The sequence below is a fragment of the Temnothorax americanus genome, unplaced genomic scaffold (assembly GCF_048541705.1).
Source record: "Temnothorax americanus isolate GAGA-0224 unplaced genomic scaffold, ASM4854170v1 Scaffold3, whole genome shotgun sequence".
NCBI lineage: Eukaryota > Metazoa > Arthropoda > Insecta > Hymenoptera > Formicidae > Temnothorax > Temnothorax americanus.
Genome location: NW_027509442.1, coordinates 7,982,710 through 8,005,488, shown reverse-complemented (window position 1 = coordinate 8,005,488; position 22,779 = coordinate 7,982,710). Strand labels below are relative to the sequence as shown.

Below are 22,779 nucleotides of genomic sequence, written 5' to 3'. Positions count from 1 at the left end.
CGAACAATTCTGAGCGCCGCAATAATCCCTAGAAATACAATAGACAATGCGGCACACCATCGCGAATCTTATTTGGCACGGATTTAACGATGATCGGTATATACGATATTTTGTACTCAACAATTTTTCCATTCAAGTCTGAAATTTCTATTAATAAAAACATATTTAACGTAATTTAGATATTTTTAGTATCATGCATAATGTTCTATTTAATTATTACAAACCAATAAAAATTGGAACGTATAACTGATACAACATTACAGATATTTTTTTAGTTTCCGAGTAATTTAAGAAACACGATGCGAGGTTATTTACATCCAATCTTAAATTTTTTCAATTTAATATAAAATTTTATAAAAAGCCATTTAAAAAACTACCATTTTTTCTGTATTATTAGCGTATTACCTAACACATGAGAAATTGGCATGACGAGATTGACTGTTTACCCTATGTCCAGGAATAGTACAGCAATGTTTGAAAATATGAGTAGCGTTTTCAAACATGAAAATTCGAAGCGCACGCGCATGCAACTTTCCGAGAGGGAAAACGGTGAAGTGGCCGTCGTCACGCTAGCACAGGGCACAGGGTTCGCGAGGGTGCCGACCCTCCGTCCCGTCCCCCTCCTTCGCCCCGATTTCGCACGCACTCTCCGCCAACTTCTCTCCAGAAAGTACCTCCGTCGGCTACTTTGTTCGCGTGGAGAGCGGCTCTTCAAACTCGTCGCTGCTACCAGAATTACTGGGAGAAAAGCCGATGGGAAATTAGAATATTTCTCTCGCGAGATAATATTTCTCTTTTGATTCGTCACTGCGGGACAATCGTAATGATCCAATAGCAACCAAACCGATCTAGTCTAAACCTCACGAAATACTACGCGATATTAATGATTGCATTCGTATAAGATAGTATCACCCGTAAAATAAGTTGAAATTATAACGTTTCTCTCGCGATGTGCAATAGAATGAGAAGAAGAGGAATTAAAAGAAGAAATTTTAAAAGATGATTTCAATCTAAAAGTTAAAGTTCTCTCCTAGCTGCAGAACGTAATTCTTTTGATATAACAGCCTGCAATTATTTTTGTTTCGACATGTCACGCTCGTATAAGAGCTCGATCGAAAGGAGCTCGTGAAAATCCTATCTCTCACCGAAGCGGTAAAGTGAACGATCGAATGGAGCGGATGTTTGCTCGATCGGAGAAGGAACGAAGGAAGCGCGGAGGCTCCTGATGCGCTCGTCACGATGGCATCGAACCGGCTGTAATAACCGCTTCTTGTAGTACTACAGCCATCCGCCATTCGCCCGCCATTCGAGCCTTCGAGCCGCTCTATACGCACTCCGACTCGCGGTTCCGCTCCGCGCGGATACGTGTGCCGGGTGCCGGCAATGCCGGCATAGGAGCGAATGAAAAAGGATGAAAACCAAGTGGAAAAGTAGAGTCCCGCGCGCGTCCCCGGAGCTAGAAAACGTCCGATGGCGCTGCTCCTGCGTGCGTATCCGCGGTGCGTGGGATAGTTCTCATCGCATTATTATCGCCGCCCATGACGACGGCTGTATGCACTATGTACGCACGCAAGCATTCCGCGCACGTAGCCGATAAATGCTCGCGTATATATGCTCGCATAATACGCTCATACAGGGCGTTTCCGAGACAGCGGCGAAGTCGCGATCGAATGACGCGTAGGCTTTACGTGGCTTTCTCTAAAAATCTTCAATTATTGAAAAGATGTATTTAGAGAAATCCAAATTAAATTTAAATTTAAAGTAAGTCGAAGCATCATGATTGCAATTTAACGTAGTATAATACTTTTAGCTGAATAAAGTATGGAGTTCTAATGTATATACATTTACATTTTTGATAATTAATTTGCAAAGAGCTTTTCGTTTTCGATAATTTTCAATCATCGACAACAAAAAATATCGCTAAGAAAATTTACTTTGAAATAAGCAAAGAGTATATACGTATGTTCAAAAATGTTATAATCCGTTATTTCAAAAGCGCTCGGTACAAGGTTAATTCGTTCCCATCGCGAAATCGTGAAATCGATCTTATATACAATAATAACTTCGATGATCCAATCTCTCAATAAGTGCAGGATGTAAGCTTCGAAATGATAAGACTGCATGTAACACTTAATAATATGCAGTGTCGAGATGATAATCTCGACTATATATTTAATATAGTGTTCTTCTGCATGGAATATATATAATCTTAATTAATTCTGAATCAAATTATATTATTGGTGCAACAGTCTGATTTGAGTAGACATTATAGCAACAGAGAGATATTAGAGATATCTTCATCACAAATTGTATATCTCAGCTCATTGTATTAAGATAGCTTTATCATTTCGCGTAACCTAAGCAAATTGAAAATTGGGCTCCAAGAGACACAAAAAACAAAGGGAAAAAATAACATAATGGGCCGAATTGGAAGCGGGCTTGCGAACAAGCTCCACGAAAGGAAGCGGCTAACTATAAAAATAGGATATACCCTTTATGCACTCACGCACCAGTCGGCACCAAGTGCCGAGGTAAAAAGTCGTTTCCGTTTGTCCATCTGCCGATCTCGGGGATAGAAGGGAGAGAAACGTCCTCGCGGACTCGGACCAGGGGAGATTGCGTCGACACGTTTCTTTCTCCCTCCTGACAACGCGCGCGACCTTGAGGAAACACAATCACGGCGTACTTATGTAAGCTCGGTCTTTCCGAGAGCACATCTAGGTGATCCGTCGCGCGGCGTGAAATCGAATATCGGAAGCGGCGCGGTGTGCGGAATAATTTACACAAGCGTGCGGATTGTGTCGCGCGATCACAGTTCGTTGTACCTATAGCGGTTTCCATTACGCTATACGACAAAAGTGTTATAGATTTGCAAAAAAAAATAATAATCAAACGTCTTTTTACCGCTCTTCCACGTCCTTCTTTACCGCGGCGCTCTTTCCACATGCAAATATTACGTCACGATATTATGACCGAGTTTTACGTGTTTATTCTGTCGCAGGCTTTAAATGTGCCACAACGCGCTCTCCTGTTGTTTCACATTTCATATTTATCCAACACCATTCTGTTACTAGAATCTCTTTGTGAAGCTGTCAATGTTAAAATAAATTGCATACACGTGGAAATATAAATATTGGCTTATAGAGCATTTTATCAATATAACCTTTACAGATATCTTCCTACAGTATAAGTAAACAAAGTAATTTCTCTGAAAATAATGTTGTTTAAAATAATTTAAATAAAAATTTTACACACACACACACACACACACATATATATATAATCTGGGAAATTCTTTTCAAATTATTTTATACATATTGTATTTGAAGAGAATGTGCAAGAGAATATTGGAATTTATAAAATTTGTTCAATTATATATCATTATAGAATTATAATCATATTAGTAAGTAAAACTAAAATCTTTTTAAAACAAAAATATTGTAACTTCGAAAGAAACTTTTTAAAATCGAAAAATAGATTTGTTAATTGAAAGCATTGGAGACATTAATAAAAACACAATATTTATAAATATTCGATGAATCAAATTTTTGTGTAATTGAAAAAACTCCTTTCGTAAAGTCAATTCTTTTGAGGAAACTGGACGAATTTACGGTTGAATAAGTCGATATTACGTCCGGATAATCGACGGGCACGAGTGAAGCTTCGCGAGTGCCGCGTCATATTTCAAACATGCGTGCGTGCGTGTGCGTTACCATTGCATGACAACCGCAGGCATATGGTATACGGCTTCTGTTCGGAAACAACGCGTTGTCTCTGGTCTTGAGACTTGAAACGCGATTATTCCGCCATTAAAAATTGAAAATATCTTGAACAATATTTTTCTTATATATTACACAGCGTTATATTTTATTTATCTCGAAATTGGTTGGTTTGTTCGAAAAATTGATATCTTTACAATTCCATACAATCTTCAAAAATTTGTAATCATAATAATTCGCAACGTAAGACTGAGGTGTCTCCAGAATAAGGTTAAAAAGATAATTTATCTGCGACAACGATAATTTTAAAAGGGCTCATTACTGCAAGAATATGCGCGGGTTATATGTAGATCTCTATATTATTTTTCTGGAGTGTATATCTCTACTCCCCGTAAAATAATTTCTATCGGATTGAACGAAATATCGTTGCGCGCACAAAAAGGCGATTAAATGAATAACGTCGCGCGAACGATGTTGCAATATACAATTCATTAAAAAAGAATTCTTAATAAAAAAAAGAACCATTAATCTAGTTCCATGCGTATAATTAACGACTGCCATTTGGCGATTATATACGCGAGTCCTCATAAAAGCGATTAACCGCAAGAGGCATTGCACCCCGTGCTGTCGAGGAATCGACTATCTCGATATCATCGCTATTATACCTTTTAGCCTTCGCACATCGTTTCTTCCGTGAGCGATTAGTCATACTTAATCGTTTCGCAGTTTACGCGCACCTTCAGAATTCTCACATGTACAGTAATGACGCATAGGAAATTCTACAAAAGCTTATCTAGCTTATGTCTCGCACATTCGCGACACAAAGTCTGTATCTACGATTACCTAATATCTGCATCAATCGTTATATGCTCAGTTCGCATGTAATCCCACCTTCGTTACAACACAGTTTCAAAATTTTTTTTGTTTCTCGAAAAATGACATAAAAAATAGGAATATTATCTTCACTATGTTCATTTTAGCAATAGATAAATAAAACAAAGGCACGTGATTTCCTATATAATTTAGATGAATTAGATAAGTTAAAAATTTGACAGAAACAATAAATAAGCATAAATAATTAGCATTTATGCACGTACGTCACTAATAAAATACCTAACAAAAATTCTCAAACTTAATGAGCCAAAGTACTGGTACTTTCGGTGTAACTCCCACGTTCGCCAACGTATAATACTTGAAATTCCAACCGACGCACAGTGAAACTGCTTTCTCCGTATCCGCTTGTCTTCGCCCTCTGCTTTTGCGTTTCTCGTCGTCGAAGAACCTGCTGGCCCAGCATAATCGACTTTCTTATGTTCTCTTTCGCTCTCATTTCCGTCGCCTCTCCGAAATCCAAAAGCTCTCATAACAAAAGCTTCTCACAAAATTATACCGTCCGACTTGAAGACCTGCCACCATTTTTTGCCATCATTGTTCAGGTGCACCGAATAAAATCGATAACTTTGAGCTTTACGCGACGATGATGTTAAAGAATATATAATGATGTTTTCTTCTCTCTCTCTTTCTTTTTGTTTTAATGCCATTACTGATTTTTTTCTTATGCTTAAAGGAACTGCTAATTTTTACGTTGACAGCAATAAGTTCTACCTTTCTCGGGGAGTATATAAAATCCGAAAGAAACAGGAATATCCTTCTTCCAGACGTAATATATATCGCACAAGACTCGTAAACTGGGAAACATGTGGTCAATTTTGCACAAGGACCCAGGTTTTACGTATCACGCGGCCATCTCTAAACCTTCGCCGAATTCAAAATGCAAAAAGGTAAGGCGCTCGTAAAACGCACGAAAGTACTGAATGCTGCATGACGTACGACGGACGAAAATTCGCCATCTAATCCATTATCCGTATAGCTCGACTTTAATGAAGTTGTAATAAAACGTTTATATTACGTAAGGGGAATGTACAAAATTACGTAAGTACCATTTAATCATTTTGTCCTGTCAAAATAATACATTAATATCGTTTTAATCTTCAAAATTTTTCTATAACTTTAATTAGTATTTTCGGAGTATATTGATAAATATATTATTTATATATATATATATATATATATATATATATTATTCTTACTTTATTCTTTTAAACAATATAATCGTCAAAATTTTTTTGTAAAAAATTTCAAGTTCAAGCTTAAACGATCGATGGAACGATCTATGTATATTCTCACCTCCAGTGCTAAATGTGACTGTGCGTAAATCCCACCTTCCACTGACATTGCATGCCATCTTTACGTTAGCCAGATAAAACTCAATATCAAATCGCCACATTTTGCACATTAAACGTATGAAGTGAATTTAAGTCAATGTCCCCATATTATGATTAGTTTCCTTTTCTAACTTTGTTTATTTTTGTATTTTACTAATGCTGTTGATAGCGACATTTGTATGCCGACGCTGCAGTTGGAGTTAAGCCGCGACACGGCATACGGCTTATATATACCAATGACCATACAATACACAACGAAGCTCGAGGAGTCCGAGTTGTTCGATGGTCACTGAACCTCCCCTAACGAATCGATAGTACGACGGAGTACGGACGCTTTAATACGCGCGCACGCGAGATCACGGAGAGTAGCACGCGAGCGAACGGCTCACCTGCTGCGCGATCGAATTCCAAGTCCGCGCGCACCTGGCACCGTCGAAAAGTCAATTGCAGTCTCGGCCATCACGGACATGTGTTTTTTATAAATATAAAAATGATGTCGCGCGCGATGTTTTCTACCGGAAAAGTAGCACAGAAGAATTGGCGATATAAAATCTTTCTCACGTGTGAAAGGAGATTGAAAATTTAATGTAGTTCTTCGTTCTTTGATAATATGACATAACATGACATAAAATTATTTAAACTAACTTGCCTGATATATACATACATATATACCTATGTATATAATATTTTGTAAGTCATTTTTATAATTAGTATATTATCATACTGCTTATATTTTACTATCATCTCATATCGGTTGTTCGCATATCTGTTTATATCTGTATACAAAAATATATTTTAATTAGTATATGATATAGTATAAATTATTGGATTATAAATCGCATGTCACACATGCAGAGACACGGATAACGTAGTTTTTTATTGTAAATATTGGAGAATAAAAACCATGGCATTACATTTTTAATATCCAACTGGTATCAGCACAAATATGTTTAAAAAATCTATAGTTTCATGTATTACAAAAGTTTAATAATTAACAATTAGTAATATCGTTTGGTATACATCGACTATCGATTACGCGAAAGATTTAGCTACGCAAACTAACGAGATATTAAATTAAAATATTTAATTAATGATATTTAGAGTAACACGGTAGAGATATTTAATTATGTTCGAGACGACATTCTATCAACGACTAAGTTGCTAAAGGCAAAGAAATGGCGAGCACGACTTGCAGATATAGCTGACGATCGATTCTATTATACCTTTAAATTACCAGCTCCCTCATAGGGAGCTATACCTCTATATAGCTCGTCGTTGCACCTGTAATGCAACGTTATCAGAATCAGATCGGCCGCAACAAATGCCTTGCCATGCCTAACGTACCGGCGCGCATGCACCATGTAAGTTCGCTCGCAAGAATTCATTCTCGTTCGATGACATTTTCGTTCTGATTGCGAGCGCAATCACGATATGATTGCATTCGAGCTCACGCTCGAAAGATTCGCAGTCGTGCGAAATAGAAGCTGTTTCGCGAACGATAATTATTTTGGGAGAGAAGAACACGCGTTGTGGTCGATCTGAGAATGTAGGAGTAAACTTGTATTTGTGTTTTATGAAGCTAATATATGTATCGGATACCGCTCGCACACAGGTTTTCAACGGTCGTTGTTGCGCACAGGCGACAAAGAACCGTCCTTTTCCGATAAGTGCGGCCATGCGTGTCCAGACAACCACTTCCGGTTCCTCGCGCCGCGCCGCAGCCAGGACATGTCTCAAAAAACACGCTACGTGGCATGCGGATTAATGAGAGTCGTTTATTGCGTGCGCAAGGATCGGACGGGAGGGCGATTAAGGCTCCGCTTTGCTCCACGTGAAACTTATCGCTCTCACCATGATAAAACGGCAAAAGACAGACGCGTTATTACCCAGAGATTAAAATCTGTATTAGTGAGTTTCATTTTCGAAACTGCCAGATACGCGCAAAGTGCAGCTCATGCAAACGCTCGCATTTTCGTTATCGCGAATAAAAAACACACACACAAGCGGTTATTTTCTTATGTCAACCGAATGGAAATTTTAACTAGAATTATAGCAGTTTTTACACATATTGCAAAAATTGCGACTATATGATGTGCGTATGTGCGACTATATATTTCGCACGTAATATTGACAAATATTTATCGTAACATATTTCTCGCAAGTTTTTTTTTTTTTTTTGGGAGAAAAAATGATTTGATGCTTGCTTCTGATTAAGATCAAATTCTATCTAAATAGTTTTAATTCTCTTTAAAAAGAGTAATGAATTAATGCAAAAAGTTTTTTGCATTCAATATGAGTATAATTTTCAATTTGATTTTCGGCGCATGCCTCCGATATATAAGAACGAAATGCTTGATTCTTAAACGCGTTTCCTTCCTTCGTGCGACTCGATCTCTCCCTCCTTTTTCCTTGCGGAAGGAATCTACGGAGGGATCAGGAAATTGCCGCGAAATTGCCCGAAAATTGACACGTCACACCCACTACGCATAAACGCATTTTCCGCGGCTTCTCGCATCGGGAAAGCTTTTAATATAAATTTGAGATAACTCATGCCTGACTTCTCTCTCGTTTTCCGCCCCGACATCGATCGTACCAACCCCTGCATCCTGTTTTTTCCCTTTATTATTAAATATACTTGAAAATCCGTAATACGTAAATTTAATCTTCAAATAAAATATCCAATAAAAAATTTGAATGCAAATATCAGTCTCCGTGTTTATTTGAAAATTTCTGCAAAAATAAAAACCGCACATTAAGCCAAGCAAATTTATCAGCCAATAATAAAATATTGTCTTATTCATAATTTCAACAAAAAATACACACTAAAGTGGATTTTTAATCGTATTATATAGGCATAAACAATCTTTTATTCCGCGAATAAATTCCCTTGCAAGTGCAAATAATTTACGTCGTCGCAAATATTTTTCCTTAATACATTTTAGAGAGTTATGAATTTAAATATTTTCGTGCTCCTTCCACTCTGAACCCGAAATTCCTAACACATTTCTCGGCGAGGCCTTTGGCGCATAAGTATGAAATTCCATACAATTTTCGAATATTTACACGATGACAACGATGCAAGGAATAAGAATCAATAGCTCGGATGCGACAAAAAAAGAAAAATTTATCACAGAATTAAATCTATGTTGGCAATACAAAATGTTTTGATGAGAAAAATAATAATCTTTCAAATTGGCGATAGTTAAAGTAATTGTAAAACAGCATCAAGGGGCACAAACAGCAAAATTCATAAAAACACTTATTATTACTCATTTTTTATGTACTATATTATAGTCACAGTTTATATGTAAAAGAACATTTATTTGAAAAAGAATAATAAAGAATAACAGAATAAAGTAATATACATGATTCAAAGTGAATGAAAGACGACGCGTGCAATTATTAAAACTAACAGAATCTAATTAAGTATAAAATTTAGGAGGAGGAGGAGAAGAAGGGACTGAGAGAGAAAGAGAAAGCTAAAGAGAGAGAAGGACGAACGAGAATAATCCGACCGACGCGCGACGAGAAGTTATGCGAAGCGTGTGAGACCGGAAAAAATCCAAGATACAATTGGCCGGAAGCGATGACCCTTCGAAGATGGTGCGGTCGGTATTTCTTCATTTTCTTTTTTTTTTCGCCCCGATAAGATCGAGGATGAATCGCGATCTCGCGGCGCGCGACGGCTCTTTCGCGATTTTTATTCTGGACCTCGTTTTACCGCTACTACTAAACTACGTTGCCAGTTCCAGAGAGTGCCCAACGACAGTAGCGGCACGGAATTGTGCAACTCCGACTATTGTCTTTTGTGCGTGCTCTGCTGCTTTCTGAAAGACGTACTACACTTTCGACTTTGTCTTGCACGCAAAGGCTAAAGATCGTATTTCTCACCGATTACTATATATAAAATCTCTTAATCCTCTTACTTCTCGAATATCCGCTTTCTCGTCGAGACGTGATACTTTTCAATTTGCACTGCTTGCCTACCACCCTACCGTTGATAAAATTATTTAATAATAATAACCTTCATTTATATTGTACAAAAACATAATATAATAAGTCATTAGTGGAACTTTAAAATTTAAATTTTTTGATATACATATATTCATGCAGTAATATTTTATTTGTTCGTCACAACATGTTGACGCGATATGTTCTAATTAAAATAAGAGTAACTAAAAATTATGGAGTCATATTTACTATTATTGATTATTAAACATGAATAAAATTACCATGCATATGCTTGTTATGCGTTATGCAAAATGCTAAATATTCGTCATATTCATTTTATTGAAATCTTTCGAATATAGAGGGAAAACAGGGAGATTTAATAATAATAGAACAAAATTAAGAGAAATTATTAGTGACTGTTTCATATAAAACATTTCAGTAGTAAATAAGGTAGCGATCTACGCGCGTTAAATCTTTTATTGCAAAAATATTAACGTGAAATCATTAATCAACGCGAAGTGTGTGGCGCATGCAAATCCCCTATTTGGAACAATGCTCGCGTGATTGCGTATAATAATTATTCGCAATAAATTAATTCAAATTACATCCTGCGCCGCGAAGGTTCAAAATACCAAATTAAGACACTGCCAATTAATTAATAATTTGCGATAAATATCTACATAAAAAATATCTTGAAATATGTGATGTAATTCGGAAAAACAGAAATAATAGCAAATTAAATAAAAAGGAAAGAATTGTTGGAAATTAAATAAAAATTTATGTCTTCTCTATCTTCACGATTGATTGTTTATTACACCTACTCGTCTAATAAAGTCTCTATAATAGAGACTATATTAATAATAAATAAGCTCATCAATATTCAATTAAAGAAGACAAGTTGCGGCCAACACTGTATATTAAATATCCATAAATCAATGCCACTAATTTACGTAAGTTTATTCAAATTGTAGCGCGGAAAAGTATATCGAAGGATATACATATACATATGGACTTGCGGAGATTTTCGCAACTGTTATTATCGAGAGTCGCTACTATATACCGCGCTACGATGTAAGGCCGCAACTTTCCAGGCCCCATTTTCGTCAAGTGTAATTTGCAAATACTTACATGTCGTATAACCGTTTGCAAATATATGCAACGTTTGCGTCGCAGGCGCAAACGAGGTTGAGCACGTGCCTCGCGTGGGATCGTTCCCTTTACGCAACTTCACCTAGCAGCGTGTAAAAGGATTCGAAGGTCGGAATTTTGAGATGCCCGCGGGTGTATATAGCGGGATATCACGTGTGAGACCTTCTATTTTCAAAGAGACTCTACGGAACGTAAAGCTTATACGCAACAAAATTCGAGCGATATCGTAAAATAAAATCCTTGATGTTTATATATACAATACAAATTAAATTATTGAATACATTATCTAATATTTCTGCCGAAAAACTTTGGTGAATTTTAAAACGCATGAAACTATCTGCTTTTATATTACCCATTTAACATTCGCATCCGCTACATAATGTAGTTCCATACGAATTCATGTAGTGATGGAATGCAGCGTGGCGCGGTTAGGCCTCTTAGTCTTCTCATACAAAGTACCTAATACAGGCACAACGCGCATCAAGATAACATTACGGAAGAAAATGAGAGAGCATGCAGACATGAATGAAAGATCGCCGATTTAAATAATTGACACGCCAAGGTGTGTCTTCTGGAGGGTAGGGGGGGCTCTCTCCAACATAACTAACCATCATCGCGAGCCATCTAAAGCCGCAGGTGTAACAGTAGAGGCGAATATGGTGCCGGTGGCGGAAGAGCGAAACGGACGGCGGATGCGAAGGAAGGAAGGAAGAAGACGAGAGAAGGCGAAGGACATGTAGATACGAGGAGGGAGATAACGGAAGAAGGGGAAGCGCACGTTAAGACAGGTGGTGCGGATAATAACATCTAACGGAAAGTGCAGGCTGTGGGTCACAATAGTCGCCGCGCTTATGCAGCGACCGCATTCGGTCGCCGCACTTGACGAGTTATGGCCTACTTGAAGATTCACGCGGTCGAACTTGACTAACTTGAGCGACCGATACCACCAATACGTCTCGCGTAGGTATTTTATGTAAAGTTAGGACTTTGTCGCAAAACGCCACGCGCAACGTCGCGGTCGTATTAGCAAGCGAGCGGAAAAAGACGCCGCTGTTTTCTCGCTCGACTATCGGTTCTCAATCGAGACGCGGTTCTTTACGATCTCCGGCGCATCCTTCTTTTGCAGATCGATCAAAAATCATGTGATTCTTGGATAACTATACAGTTTTGTGAAAAAATGTAAGGCAAAATTCAACGTCTTTAATATCGGCGAGAAGACTCGTAAAAAGTGATTAAATCGGTGCAAGTTTTAATTATTTTCTTATTTTGCTACTAAAGTAACTTGTTGAGATTTCAGAGAATTTAGAAGTTTAGTTAGAAGAGATTTTCGCAAAAAAAAAAAAGTATCTCGGATGAGAGAAGCATGTTTCGCATTTATCATCCGCACGCGTATCCCAATACGTTAATAAATTAAATTTATATTCCTGGTGAAATATTACGGGTATATCAAAACAACAGTAACTATGTGACGTGACCGATGGCATTTACCCAAAAGTCACCCGGCCTATTCCCCAGCCATTCATAAATACATCAGAACGCGCGCGTACACCGATAAAATTCGCTCCGTATACTTCGGTATGTTTATATACCCAACGAGTATCGCAACAAAAAGAGAGAGCTTCGCGCCATAAAAGGTTAATCGATCTGGTGCATTCGTCGCTTCCCCACGCGACGACTACCTTCATTCATAAGTGCAACGAGCTACGATAAAATTCAGGGTGCACTTAGGAGCGTAAACATCGCGAGCACAACCAGCGAGACAGAAAAGTTACAATTGATCAGCTTTGTTTTTTACTCGATGTTCATTCATTCATTTTTAATAACGACATGAGAAACGTTAGACGATTAAAATTATCATACAAATACTTTGCGCCAGATATATAATATACCATATAGAAAAAGCTGCGCAAAGCACGTAACGATATCGTTAACGTTTATCAGAATAGGCTCCTCGGTAAAATAATTACATTTCGAAATATGTTATTTGTATACTTCGAGTTGCTCAATTTTATTTTTCCTTTTTGTAATTTGACAAAAAGGGAATTTATTACCTTTCTGCAAAACCTCCTCTTTCAAAATTTGTCAAAATTTTTTAACGAAAATATTAAATGTCAATTTATTAACGGAGAATATTTTACGATGTCGTTCGTGAATTTTGTTATATTTTATTTATTGTAAACGGAACTCCGCACGGACCTCGATCGTTCCGACCTCATTATTCGATCGGCATCGCTCAAACGTGCGGTGCACACATTTCTCTCCGATTTTCCATTACCGCTATGCAGGCTCTCGTTCTTAATCTCCCAACGTCTTCCGGGCCGCGACGAAAGAGCAACGTAATCCCTTGCCTTGTTCGTGAAAGAAATCTTCCATCGTTACTTCGCACGCGTTGCGCGAATTATCGATGGGGTCGTGAATCTGACGTCCAGAAAAATGTACGCGCGGCTAACGTAACTCATGCGCTTACGTTGACTCTAAACTACCAGAAAACCTTACGCTGTAACGAAAACGCTTTGACTATAGAGTATGGAGTCATTCTTATAAATTTCACCCGACGAAAATATACGGTCTTTTCCCCAGTCTTTTCCTAGCGAATAAGAACCGATGTGGCCGCACATTAAACATAAAATATTTTCCAGAGAAGAAGTAAAAGAGGGAAAGAGAGAGAGATATTATGAAATTTTCAGCTTGAAAATTGAAAATTCTTAGAGATAAAAGCTAAAAATATCAAAATGTTTTGTGCGCTGCGTGTTCCATACAGTTACGTAAAACCTGACTTGTCTCTCAGCCAAGTGGAGCTTCAGTAACCTCGGGATTTTCTGAAGCAGAAACGGGACGACTTCCCGAACATTCAAAGAAAATAACAAGAATATCAATTGTTAAGGCGCATTTTATTTCTCCAACTCACGCGAGAGATCTAACAAAAAATATCAAAACGCATCACAATATTATACGTGCCGTGCAATCGCGAGAGATTATTTGTCCCTTGACATCGCACGAAATTTTTCTCGGCAATAGCGTTTCATATCGAGCATGAGAGTGCGAGGCTTCCCACGAACAGCTTTGCGCGTTCTTCGCGCATCATTGCAATCCGCGTCTTTTAGTTGCACCTAAGCGTCACGAATTTAACGACTCGTCGAAACAGCAAATACGCAGACTCGGCGATGACAGCCGCGAAAAAAATCCTCTCTTTTTCTTTTTCGGCGTCTAAGGAGCTGCAGGCAAGGCACGGTAGCGCGCGCTGTATTGTTTCCATCCCGTAGTGCATTACGTAAATGAGCATAGTACCTCGTATATATACAATTCACAACGAGTCACAACACGACGTCCCTTCAACTCCTAATCACCGCGTAAGGTACTCTCTCTCTCTCTCTCTCTCTCTCGCTCAGTCTCTCTCTCTCTCTCTCTCTCTCTAGCTCGTCTCTCTCTCTCTCTCTCTCTCTCACTCTTCTCTCTCTCTCTCTCTTTTTCTCTCTCATCTCTCTCTCTCTCTCTCTCTCTCTCTCTCTCTCTCTCTCTCTCTCTCTCTCTCTCTCTCTCTCTCTCTCTCTCTCTCTCTCTCTTCATGCGCGGGAAAAGCACTTAAGAGAAAATAAATTATCGACACGCGCGGGCTTCTCCCGGATGCCATAAGAGTCCTCCAGATATATGTATATATTTGTATAGATAAGTAATAAGTAGACGATTTTATATTTAGTAAAAGTTAGATGCGCGCCAAGAAATAGCAAAATACCAAAATTAACGAGATATTCTAGTTCTCTGTTCAATAATTCGATTAGTACGTTTCGCAGTATTTTCGCAAAAAAGAAAAGGATACAAGAGGATCACATTTCACGTTCTTCGCCAAACGAAGAATAATAAACGTTAATTCGATTGGACTTGAATTGTGAAAGGTATCAGTTTCATGAACGATCGCCCTAGATTCCGAAATTTAAGGAAGACAATTTGCGCTTGTTTGTTCCGCTTCGCGGACGGTTTTAGGTCACTTGGAAAAATTCAAAGCGTTCGCGAAAATTAGACGAAAAATTCGTGTTAAAACTTCTCTCTATTACATCTCTATTTTACTATATTGTATATTAAATAATCAAAAAATCTGATTAAAAATTAATAAATATTTATATTATACGAACTGCATTAAAAAGTATATCAAATAAATATGTGCTGAGCAACATTTTTTTTTTTTCCATTTAATTCTTTCATCATAACATTTTATATATTACAAAATGTTATATACACAGTCCGCAGCGCTTAAAACGGATGCTCTCTTGAGAATTTTATTCTCGGTCAGCGGTAAGAACCTCTTTTGAGAATGCGATAATCGAGTATCGCCGTCAATACCATATGTCTATATCACAAAGCTGTCGTTGGAAAGTCGCTCTCGAAAAATAAGTGACTTTCAAGCAGACGTCTCACAGCGGCTTTAGAGTTTACGTTAATCGCTATACACTCGAGACGCATCTGTGCATGCGCGTAATAATCTCTACGGAACCGTGACTCGGATAACCCACGTCGCCGGTATCTCGCGGCCTCGCGAGGCATCGTCACCGTATCAGGTTCAATTACAGGTAGTCCAGGTACGCACGCGTGTACGTCTACGTTGCATATAGCCGGCCACCTGCCGTTGCGATATATCTACTCGAGTAAATCTCACGCTTCCTTGTTTTCCTTCTTTATATCTTATTTAAATTCGTGTATTGCGTTACGTTACATCCGACATTTCTTAATTTGATTCTCTCACCAACTTATTTGCACGATCGAATCAAGCAAGTAGGTATACGAGATTCTCAGAAGCCAACTTGATCAACTTTATAAAATAGAAAAAATAGAAAAAATTAATATTATAATATTAACTTATAATATTACGCATTATAAGTTAAGTTATAAATTAAGTTATAGACTCTCCATGTGTACTTTGGTACTAAAATTAAGAAATTGATAAAAAGTGCAGTTTTGATTAGTTTGGCTTCTGCAGAAAGGTATACGCATCTAAAAACGTTCGCTTCCTTTTACATTGAAAAAGACTTAAATTTATAGTTTACAATCACGATAAATCTTTAAACGAGAGAGAAATTTATCAAATAAAATTTTAAGAGACTAAAACTTGCACGTAATAAAAGATATCGCAATATGTTTGGTAATTAATAATTCAAAAATATTCTTTGTAGTTAATAATTCTAGACAAACTTTTGAATCGCTTCAAATTTTTTTTTTGCAAATGAAAAAAATAACTAAAAAATCGCTTAACGCAATTAAACACGTATATCGTTCCATTAATCAGGATTTCTATTAAGACACAGGAGTGATTAATGTTATACCATCGTGAAAACGTCTCCGTCATTTCCGCGAATGCCACGCGATGACGAATCTTCGCGTACGTACGTGGCGTGATTGGACAATATTGCCGCACACCCACGTAAAAATTTACCTTCGGAAACGTGCCAAGATTATTCGGACTTGAGACAAACCTGTATTCGAGAAGCTCAACCAGTTTTTAACGGATTTTGTATATCCTATAATTAATTCAAGATCGATCCGTAACTCTCTCTCTCTCGACCAATCGTAATATTATCAATTATTAATTGAGTAATAAACACCCACACACACAAGAAATAGACAAAATTAATATCTTCGATATATTATGCATATACTTTTAATATCAATTGTACCGTACTATTAAATGCGTGTATCTTCTTATTCGTTACTATAAATGATATTATTCATTTACGTCTCGATTTACGTAATATGATAAGAATAAAAGTATTTTTACTAAAGAGTCAAACACATCGCGAACGAGTGAAAATAAGAACCTACTTAAAGCTTACGAAACCATTTTTCCAAGATAACGTATACAAGGCCAGCTTGTATACGCTATTCTTAACGCAACTTCTAATTTCGCGTAATCGTATCGTATTTTTGTTCCATGTCGCTACCCGTTATTCGAATAAGTATCTGTTTAACATTGATATCTGACATTTTTCAATTCTTTCTAAGCGCTATACAATGTAAATTGTAAATCTCTAGATTGTGTAACAACAGTGCCGTTCGGGTCGCACATCGCGAGTACCAGCGATATCATTTTGCAGATTTTTTCACAACGGCGCATCTCGCACGTGGTAGACGCTAAGATTTAGCATCAAGCCAACGTACGACGAAGGTGAAGATCGCCATACGACAACCAACAACCAACAATTATTTCGCACAAGGACGTAGAATACTCAATACTTTCTAGCTCAAGTCGACAAATTCCAACATCGAAGCAACATCGTGCAACCTCGGGCAGCAATAAGTCGTCCCGTCCACATAGTCACGCCTTTAACCCTGACAATGAGTCTCGACTCTCGAGAGATGCACGTGCAAGAGAATCCAGGTTTTCCGAGACCGCGCGCTGCGACTCCGAAATCTTACAATTAGATGCAGGCACGTACGAAACAACAGACGTGGATTGTTCAATTTAATTTATTCGTCATCCGCGCGATCGTTTCGCGCGCAGAAACGAGTTTACGCGAGCGCGACGTACGGCGCCGGGCGCCTTCCGCGAGAGTCAACGGACCGCCTCCCCTCCCGGCTCCCACCCGCCACCCGCCACCCGCCCTCCTCGCAATCCTCGCCGAACAGTTTTTTCGAGCATCGCGCGAAACAGGTATTCGGTATTCGACAATCGACATTCGACATTCGACGTCGCGCGCGACGGCGAGGAGGCGAGGGGGAATGGACAGGTAGGTTAAGTAAAAGTATCCTCGCTCGGTGCGTCGCCGTCACCGAGTTGCGCCGCGCCGCGCCGCGCGGGAATAAAACATGAAAACGCAGAGCCGAGAAATTCCCGGAAAAAGAAAAAGGAGCAAGAGGGAAGGCGCGGACGACCGACGACGTTGCGGAATGCACCGCGGGAAGGTCGGGCCCGGGCACGAACGCGAGAAGGACACAGCCGACGCGACGCAGCCGTTGCCGTTGCCACCGCCGCGGGCAGTGGCGGGCAGCGAGTTTCAAACGTCTTTTTCGCTTCTGCGTGTTCGCGCGGGACGGGGATCGACGGAAAACGCCATCGCGAAAGACGGATAGCGGAATTAGCGGTCAGCGGATAGGAATATACGATAGAGCGCGAGGCGCGAGGCGCCCGTTCGAAATGTCGTCGGTCGTCGCCTCTCCTCGCCTTTCGTCGCAAGAATAGAATGTAGACTCACCGTGCGCGGGGCGTACGGCGTGCGTGACGCGCGGTCGAGCGAAGGTCCCCCGGCGTGATCCTCGGTCCTCCGTCTCGTCGGGCCGGCGATAATCCACGTGACGGATGCAACGAGGATGAATGTTACAAAGCGATCAACACTCGCGCGGAACACTCGGCGAGTCGGCCCCGGCCCGCTCGTAACGGCGCGCGCGCGCGAATCGTGTTGCCGCGGACGCCGCGCCGCGCGATCCTACGCGACGCCAACCCAACGAGCGAAGCAACGAGAAAATGAGAGAAGAGAGTGGCGCGTCTCGACGTACGAAAAGCGCGGGGAACGCGACGCGCGCGACACACGTTCACTCACGGATCGCTTCGCACGGCCGGTCGCGGCACTCGCGGCTCGCGGCTCCGCTCCGTCACCAACTCCGGCTCCGGCAGACTCGCGACTCACGAGCAGACTATTCGACTTCGACGTTCGACGACGCTCGCTCGGACTCGGGATTCTCCGTGCGGCTCCGCCTCTCCCCGTCTCCCTCCTACGTCGTCAAGCCATTCGGCATATTCGGTTATTCGGTATCGCTCGGCGCCGCTCGGCCGCAATTCAAACTGCGAGCCGAGCGAATGTCTCTGTTTAAATTTTACAGAAGGAAAAATGCTATCTTTTATGTACTATAATTGTGAGTTGAACGTTTTCATAATGTAAAATAATATTAATGATTTTAAGGTTATTTATCGTATATATATATAACTCGTCCTTTATTATTACAAAATTAAAAGCAAGATCCTTTCGATATTGAGAAATTGAATATATAATTGTAATAACTTAATTTGTTGACAAATTATTATGAAAAGAGAAAATTTATTAATAAATAAAGAATTCGGATAAAAAAACTCACTGTCGAGGATTGTCTATATGTAATAGACATGATAATGGAGACAATTGAGAAAAATGAAAGTAACAAAAAAATTGCGAGTTTATTATGGAGATATCAAAAAATCAAGGTGAAGTCTGCGTAGATAAAATGTAAATTTTTATTTTCATATTTTCCAACTTTAAGCGTATCACGTAGTTTTTTTATTTTTATTATCTCCGTTTTCCATGTGCGCGTCTTTCTTTAATTCATAAATCTGTAAAAAGAAAGTACAAGTGGTTATTTAAATATCGTAAATTGCAAAAAAAAAAGCAAGTGCTCTCTCGGTTTATTCACCTGTATGTATGCTTCGGTGAGAGTGATCATTTGGGGCAAAATTTGAGTGACGTGCAAATCTTGCAGTTCGTACCATTGACCAGTGGCTCTGTGCAAAATATGGACTCTATACGTTCCTTGACCAGGTTCGCCATCGTGTACTATATTGGCTACTAGATCGTACGTTGTATACGGATGCTTGGCTTTTACTTCCGGTGTTAAAATATCTCCGAAATCGACATTTCTGCAACACAACGTAACCAGGATTTATAACTGAAACACCGTTAACGCGAATTTTTTTTTTAATATATGTATAAAAGTCCATAAAGCAAAAAATATCATATATACTCACTTAACGGGGAAATTCACAATTGTTGGATTTTTTTCAACAAAAAATGTATTTTTTGTGAATCTCTGAAACCAACGAAACAATTATCAGATGACGCAAAATATATATCCATCCTGACGGCACGCGAAGCGGCGCTTACTTTTATGTAAAGTATGAGATATGGTGGCAGCTCGGTAATCTCAAATCTTTTCATGAAATTTTCCTTGTAAGTTTTATATTCTTTCTCAGTGACGGCGTTAAATTTGTTCAAAAGCGTGTACAGATTTACCTGGGTAAATAAAAGGTGAAAGGTGAATTTTAATTTTTTTTCTACGTTCTATTTACGCGATCGATATTCCTGGATAGAATATACCGACCTGTGGAATAATATTCTCCGTAAATTGATCTTTAAATAATGGAGGTGGCGGAAGATCGCAAGTGAGATATAAAAATGGACTTTCCGTCACAGTCTCGCCATACTCCACCGTGTTCAATAATTCGCTTCTTTGGCTCTCTTCCAATTCCAACGGCGGAATCTTCCGCGTATATATCCGCATATGACCCAAAAATGTTTTATATATTATGCTGGAATCACGCTTCTTCGTACCGTTCAACGCCAGATGGAGAGCATTTAGGAACCACGATAAAAAATCCACCGGATCGCCTAAACAGTGACTTATCGGTAAAAACAATAGGAGTTTAAATGTATCGTCGTCGAAAAGTATTGGTATCGGTTGATAAATTTCGCTACGCACCTTGCTCCGTGAACTGAAATCTTTTTTTACTCCACAAAACTACCGCTTGCAGCATTTCGTGAGGACTTACGTGCGCTTTGAAATTACGTGGGTTCCACAATTTGCGCATAAGCTCTCCGAACCTTTGTACCAAAAGATACGACGAATCACCGGGTGGTCTCCTTACGTGGAAATAGTTGGACTCTCGTAAAAAGAAATCTCTCAGAGGTGTCACGTGCGAAAGCGCCTATAAAATATCGACGTCGCGAAATGCCGTCACGGAATATCGATATCGACAAATACTCGCATTTATTTAATTGTAAATTACTTGTAAAATGACGTTGCAGTAATCGTTCGCTTTTATGTTATTCGTGCCTACTATTCCAGGCGAATACATAGAGCCGTCGATCGCTCTAGACTGCTTATCGCTCTTGTCTAATTGGGCTATCTGCATTTTGTCGAAGGTTGGATTTAACACATATTTGATATCATCCAAGGACGAATCTGATAAACGATTGAAATTTTAGTCGCCGAAGAACAAAGACGGAGGAACGAAATATAGGTTTACTTACCCACTATCTCGTAATTATCTGGTAAACAATAAAATTTGAGCGTGTGTAAATTAAGAAAGACGTGATGACTCTCCGCCACGCTGTGTGTGTAAGCGTGGGTATTGGTTCCCCTGCCTTGGAAGTATTTGCCACAAACCAGACAAGCGTATACATTGATCCTGGACAGTGATACGGAGCATAATTTTTCAAAATCAAAATCCAAAAATTGCCGATTAATCGTATCCAAGTACGGACACAGTCGCGGTGCCTCCGATTTCGTTTTCACATGCTTTGCATTTCCTGCGACAGAAAAAAAGTATACACCTGTGAGATATCTTAGGTTATATTTTCAACTACGATCTACGTGTTACAAATACGTAAACACAGAGTAAATACGTGACGCTATCGGTTGTTTTACTTTTTCACGTATCAATAAATATTAATTAATATTATAAAAATTCTTGTAAAGGCAAGGAAAACCATGGCAAACGTTATATTTAACCTCAACGCGTGCTGTGTAAACAGCACTTTCTTGTATTTTATTAAAGCCGCGATGTGCATCTAGAACGTATTAGTTTAAATCACTAATAATACTTCATCGTGCAAAACTGCACACACTCACTTTCCGTTTCGTTATCCGAGTCGCTCCCAGTATCAACCAATTTCCGTTTCAACTGAGCACCTCGTCTATCGGACGCCATTTCTGGAATCTGCCCAGTGCCGGCAGTGCCCATATAAACATACACACGCGCGCGCACACACATTTATAAATTATGTGTACACAAAATACTACTACGAATATAAAGTCTATTCATGAATTTGCAGAATTGTAAAACGTATATACTCTCGTCAATCGCCGAAATCAGCCCCAATCATTATTTAGAATTTGAAAAACACAGCAGTACGACGTACGTCTTTCATCAAGGGATTACGCAGTGCAGTATTTATATTCCGATTTTATGTTTCAAAATGATTTAAGTCGACTGCGCTTTAATTAATAGTCAGTAGGCTTTATTAAGTCATCTTAAGATCTCATTCAACCAACTAGTATTTCAAAATCGTATTTAAACGATCAGATTATGATGAGTAGCGCCCGCAATTAGTTTTTTCATGTATATATGACACAACTCTTTGCGCAGGATTGGGGATTGGAGCAACAAAATACAGAAACTTTTTAGAAATAAACAAATTTTGTCAGAAAAGCTAACCGTAAGTTCTTGAGATACATTGATATACTTTCAATTTGTTTACATAATAAATAAATAATAATTTTAATTTGTTTAATTATATATATATATATATATATATATATGGGTGTGTTCCTTTTTTACTGCCAGTACTGAAAATCTGTGGAAAATCTATAGTATACGTGACGCCAACTATAGATTTTCAGTACTGGCAGTAAAAAAGGAACACAGGGCTCTCTCTCTCTCTCGTTTATGGGCTTATGCAAGTTTGTGTGGATATAGCTTATGTACCTTCGTACATACACTACTACACTTCCTGCTTCCTGCACTCAAACTGAGATGACGGTCGGATGCGTATCTAGGGTTAGTTTTCCCGTGCTGAACTGGCTGCACTAGTTCAGAGTTTATCTTTTTCCTTCCACGGTGGAGTAAAAAAGATAAACTCTGAACTAGTGCAGCCAGATTCCGAAAGGCGGGAAAAGCGAGATACAGAAGGTGCAAGCTACGACGTGTCAATTCCACCGATTCCACGGTATGCGTATACATAACATACATACATACTATTCATGACCGTGACGGGATAACA

General features: G+C 39.0%; 2 protein-coding genes across 4 annotated transcripts in view; both read right to left on the bottom strand.

Annotated features, from left to right (window-relative positions):
* LOC143900016 (rap guanine nucleotide exchange factor 2) overlaps window positions 1-18,660 on the bottom strand; it is a 116,405-nt gene extending 97,745 nt beyond the window's left edge. For both annotated transcript variants that reach the window (XM_077410909.1, XM_077410906.1), the window contains exon 1: window positions 18,226-18,660. The gene's annotated coding sequence lies outside the window, so the exon portion shown is untranslated. The remainder of the gene's footprint in view (window positions 1-18,225) is intronic.
* Window positions 18,661-19,216: 556 nt separating this feature from the next.
* On the bottom strand, window positions 19,217-21,766 carry Usp39 (ubiquitin specific protease 39). Of its 2 annotated transcripts, XM_077411580.1 has the most exons (9): window positions 21,629-21,766; window positions 21,028-21,306; window positions 20,784-20,959; window positions 20,477-20,702; window positions 20,099-20,385; window positions 19,882-20,010; window positions 19,746-19,807; window positions 19,415-19,637; window positions 19,217-19,334 (listed from the first exon to the last, which is right to left on the bottom strand). In XM_077411580.1, the coding sequence occupies exons 1-9, from the start codon at window positions 21,738-21,740 to the stop codon at window positions 19,269-19,271; spliced, it is 1,560 nt and encodes a 519-aa protein (XP_077267706.1). In that variant the 5' UTR covers window positions 21,741-21,766; the 3' UTR covers window positions 19,217-19,268. The 2 variants fall into 2 exon arrangements, with proteins under 2 accessions (XP_077267706.1, XP_077267707.1); XM_077411581.1 differs by lacking the exon at window positions 19,217-19,334 and having other exon boundaries at window positions 19,466-19,666.
* Window positions 21,767-22,779: the final 1,013 nt, after the last annotated feature.

Bases quoted from the DNA above. Each gene is read 5' to 3' on its own strand.
- Usp39 (XM_077411580.1), bottom strand. From the start codon at position 21,740: ATGGGCACTGCCGGCACTGGGCAGATTCCAGAAATGGCGTCCGATAGA. The intron at 20,386-20,476 runs GTGCGTAGCGAA...GTCACTGTTTAG, and splicing joins ATTTCAGTTCACGGAGCAAG to GCGATCCGGTGGATTTTTTA. The intron at 19,808-19,881 runs GTAAGCGCCGCT...CGTTGGTTTCAG, and splicing joins ATCTCATACTTTACATAAAA to AGATTCACAAAAAATACATT.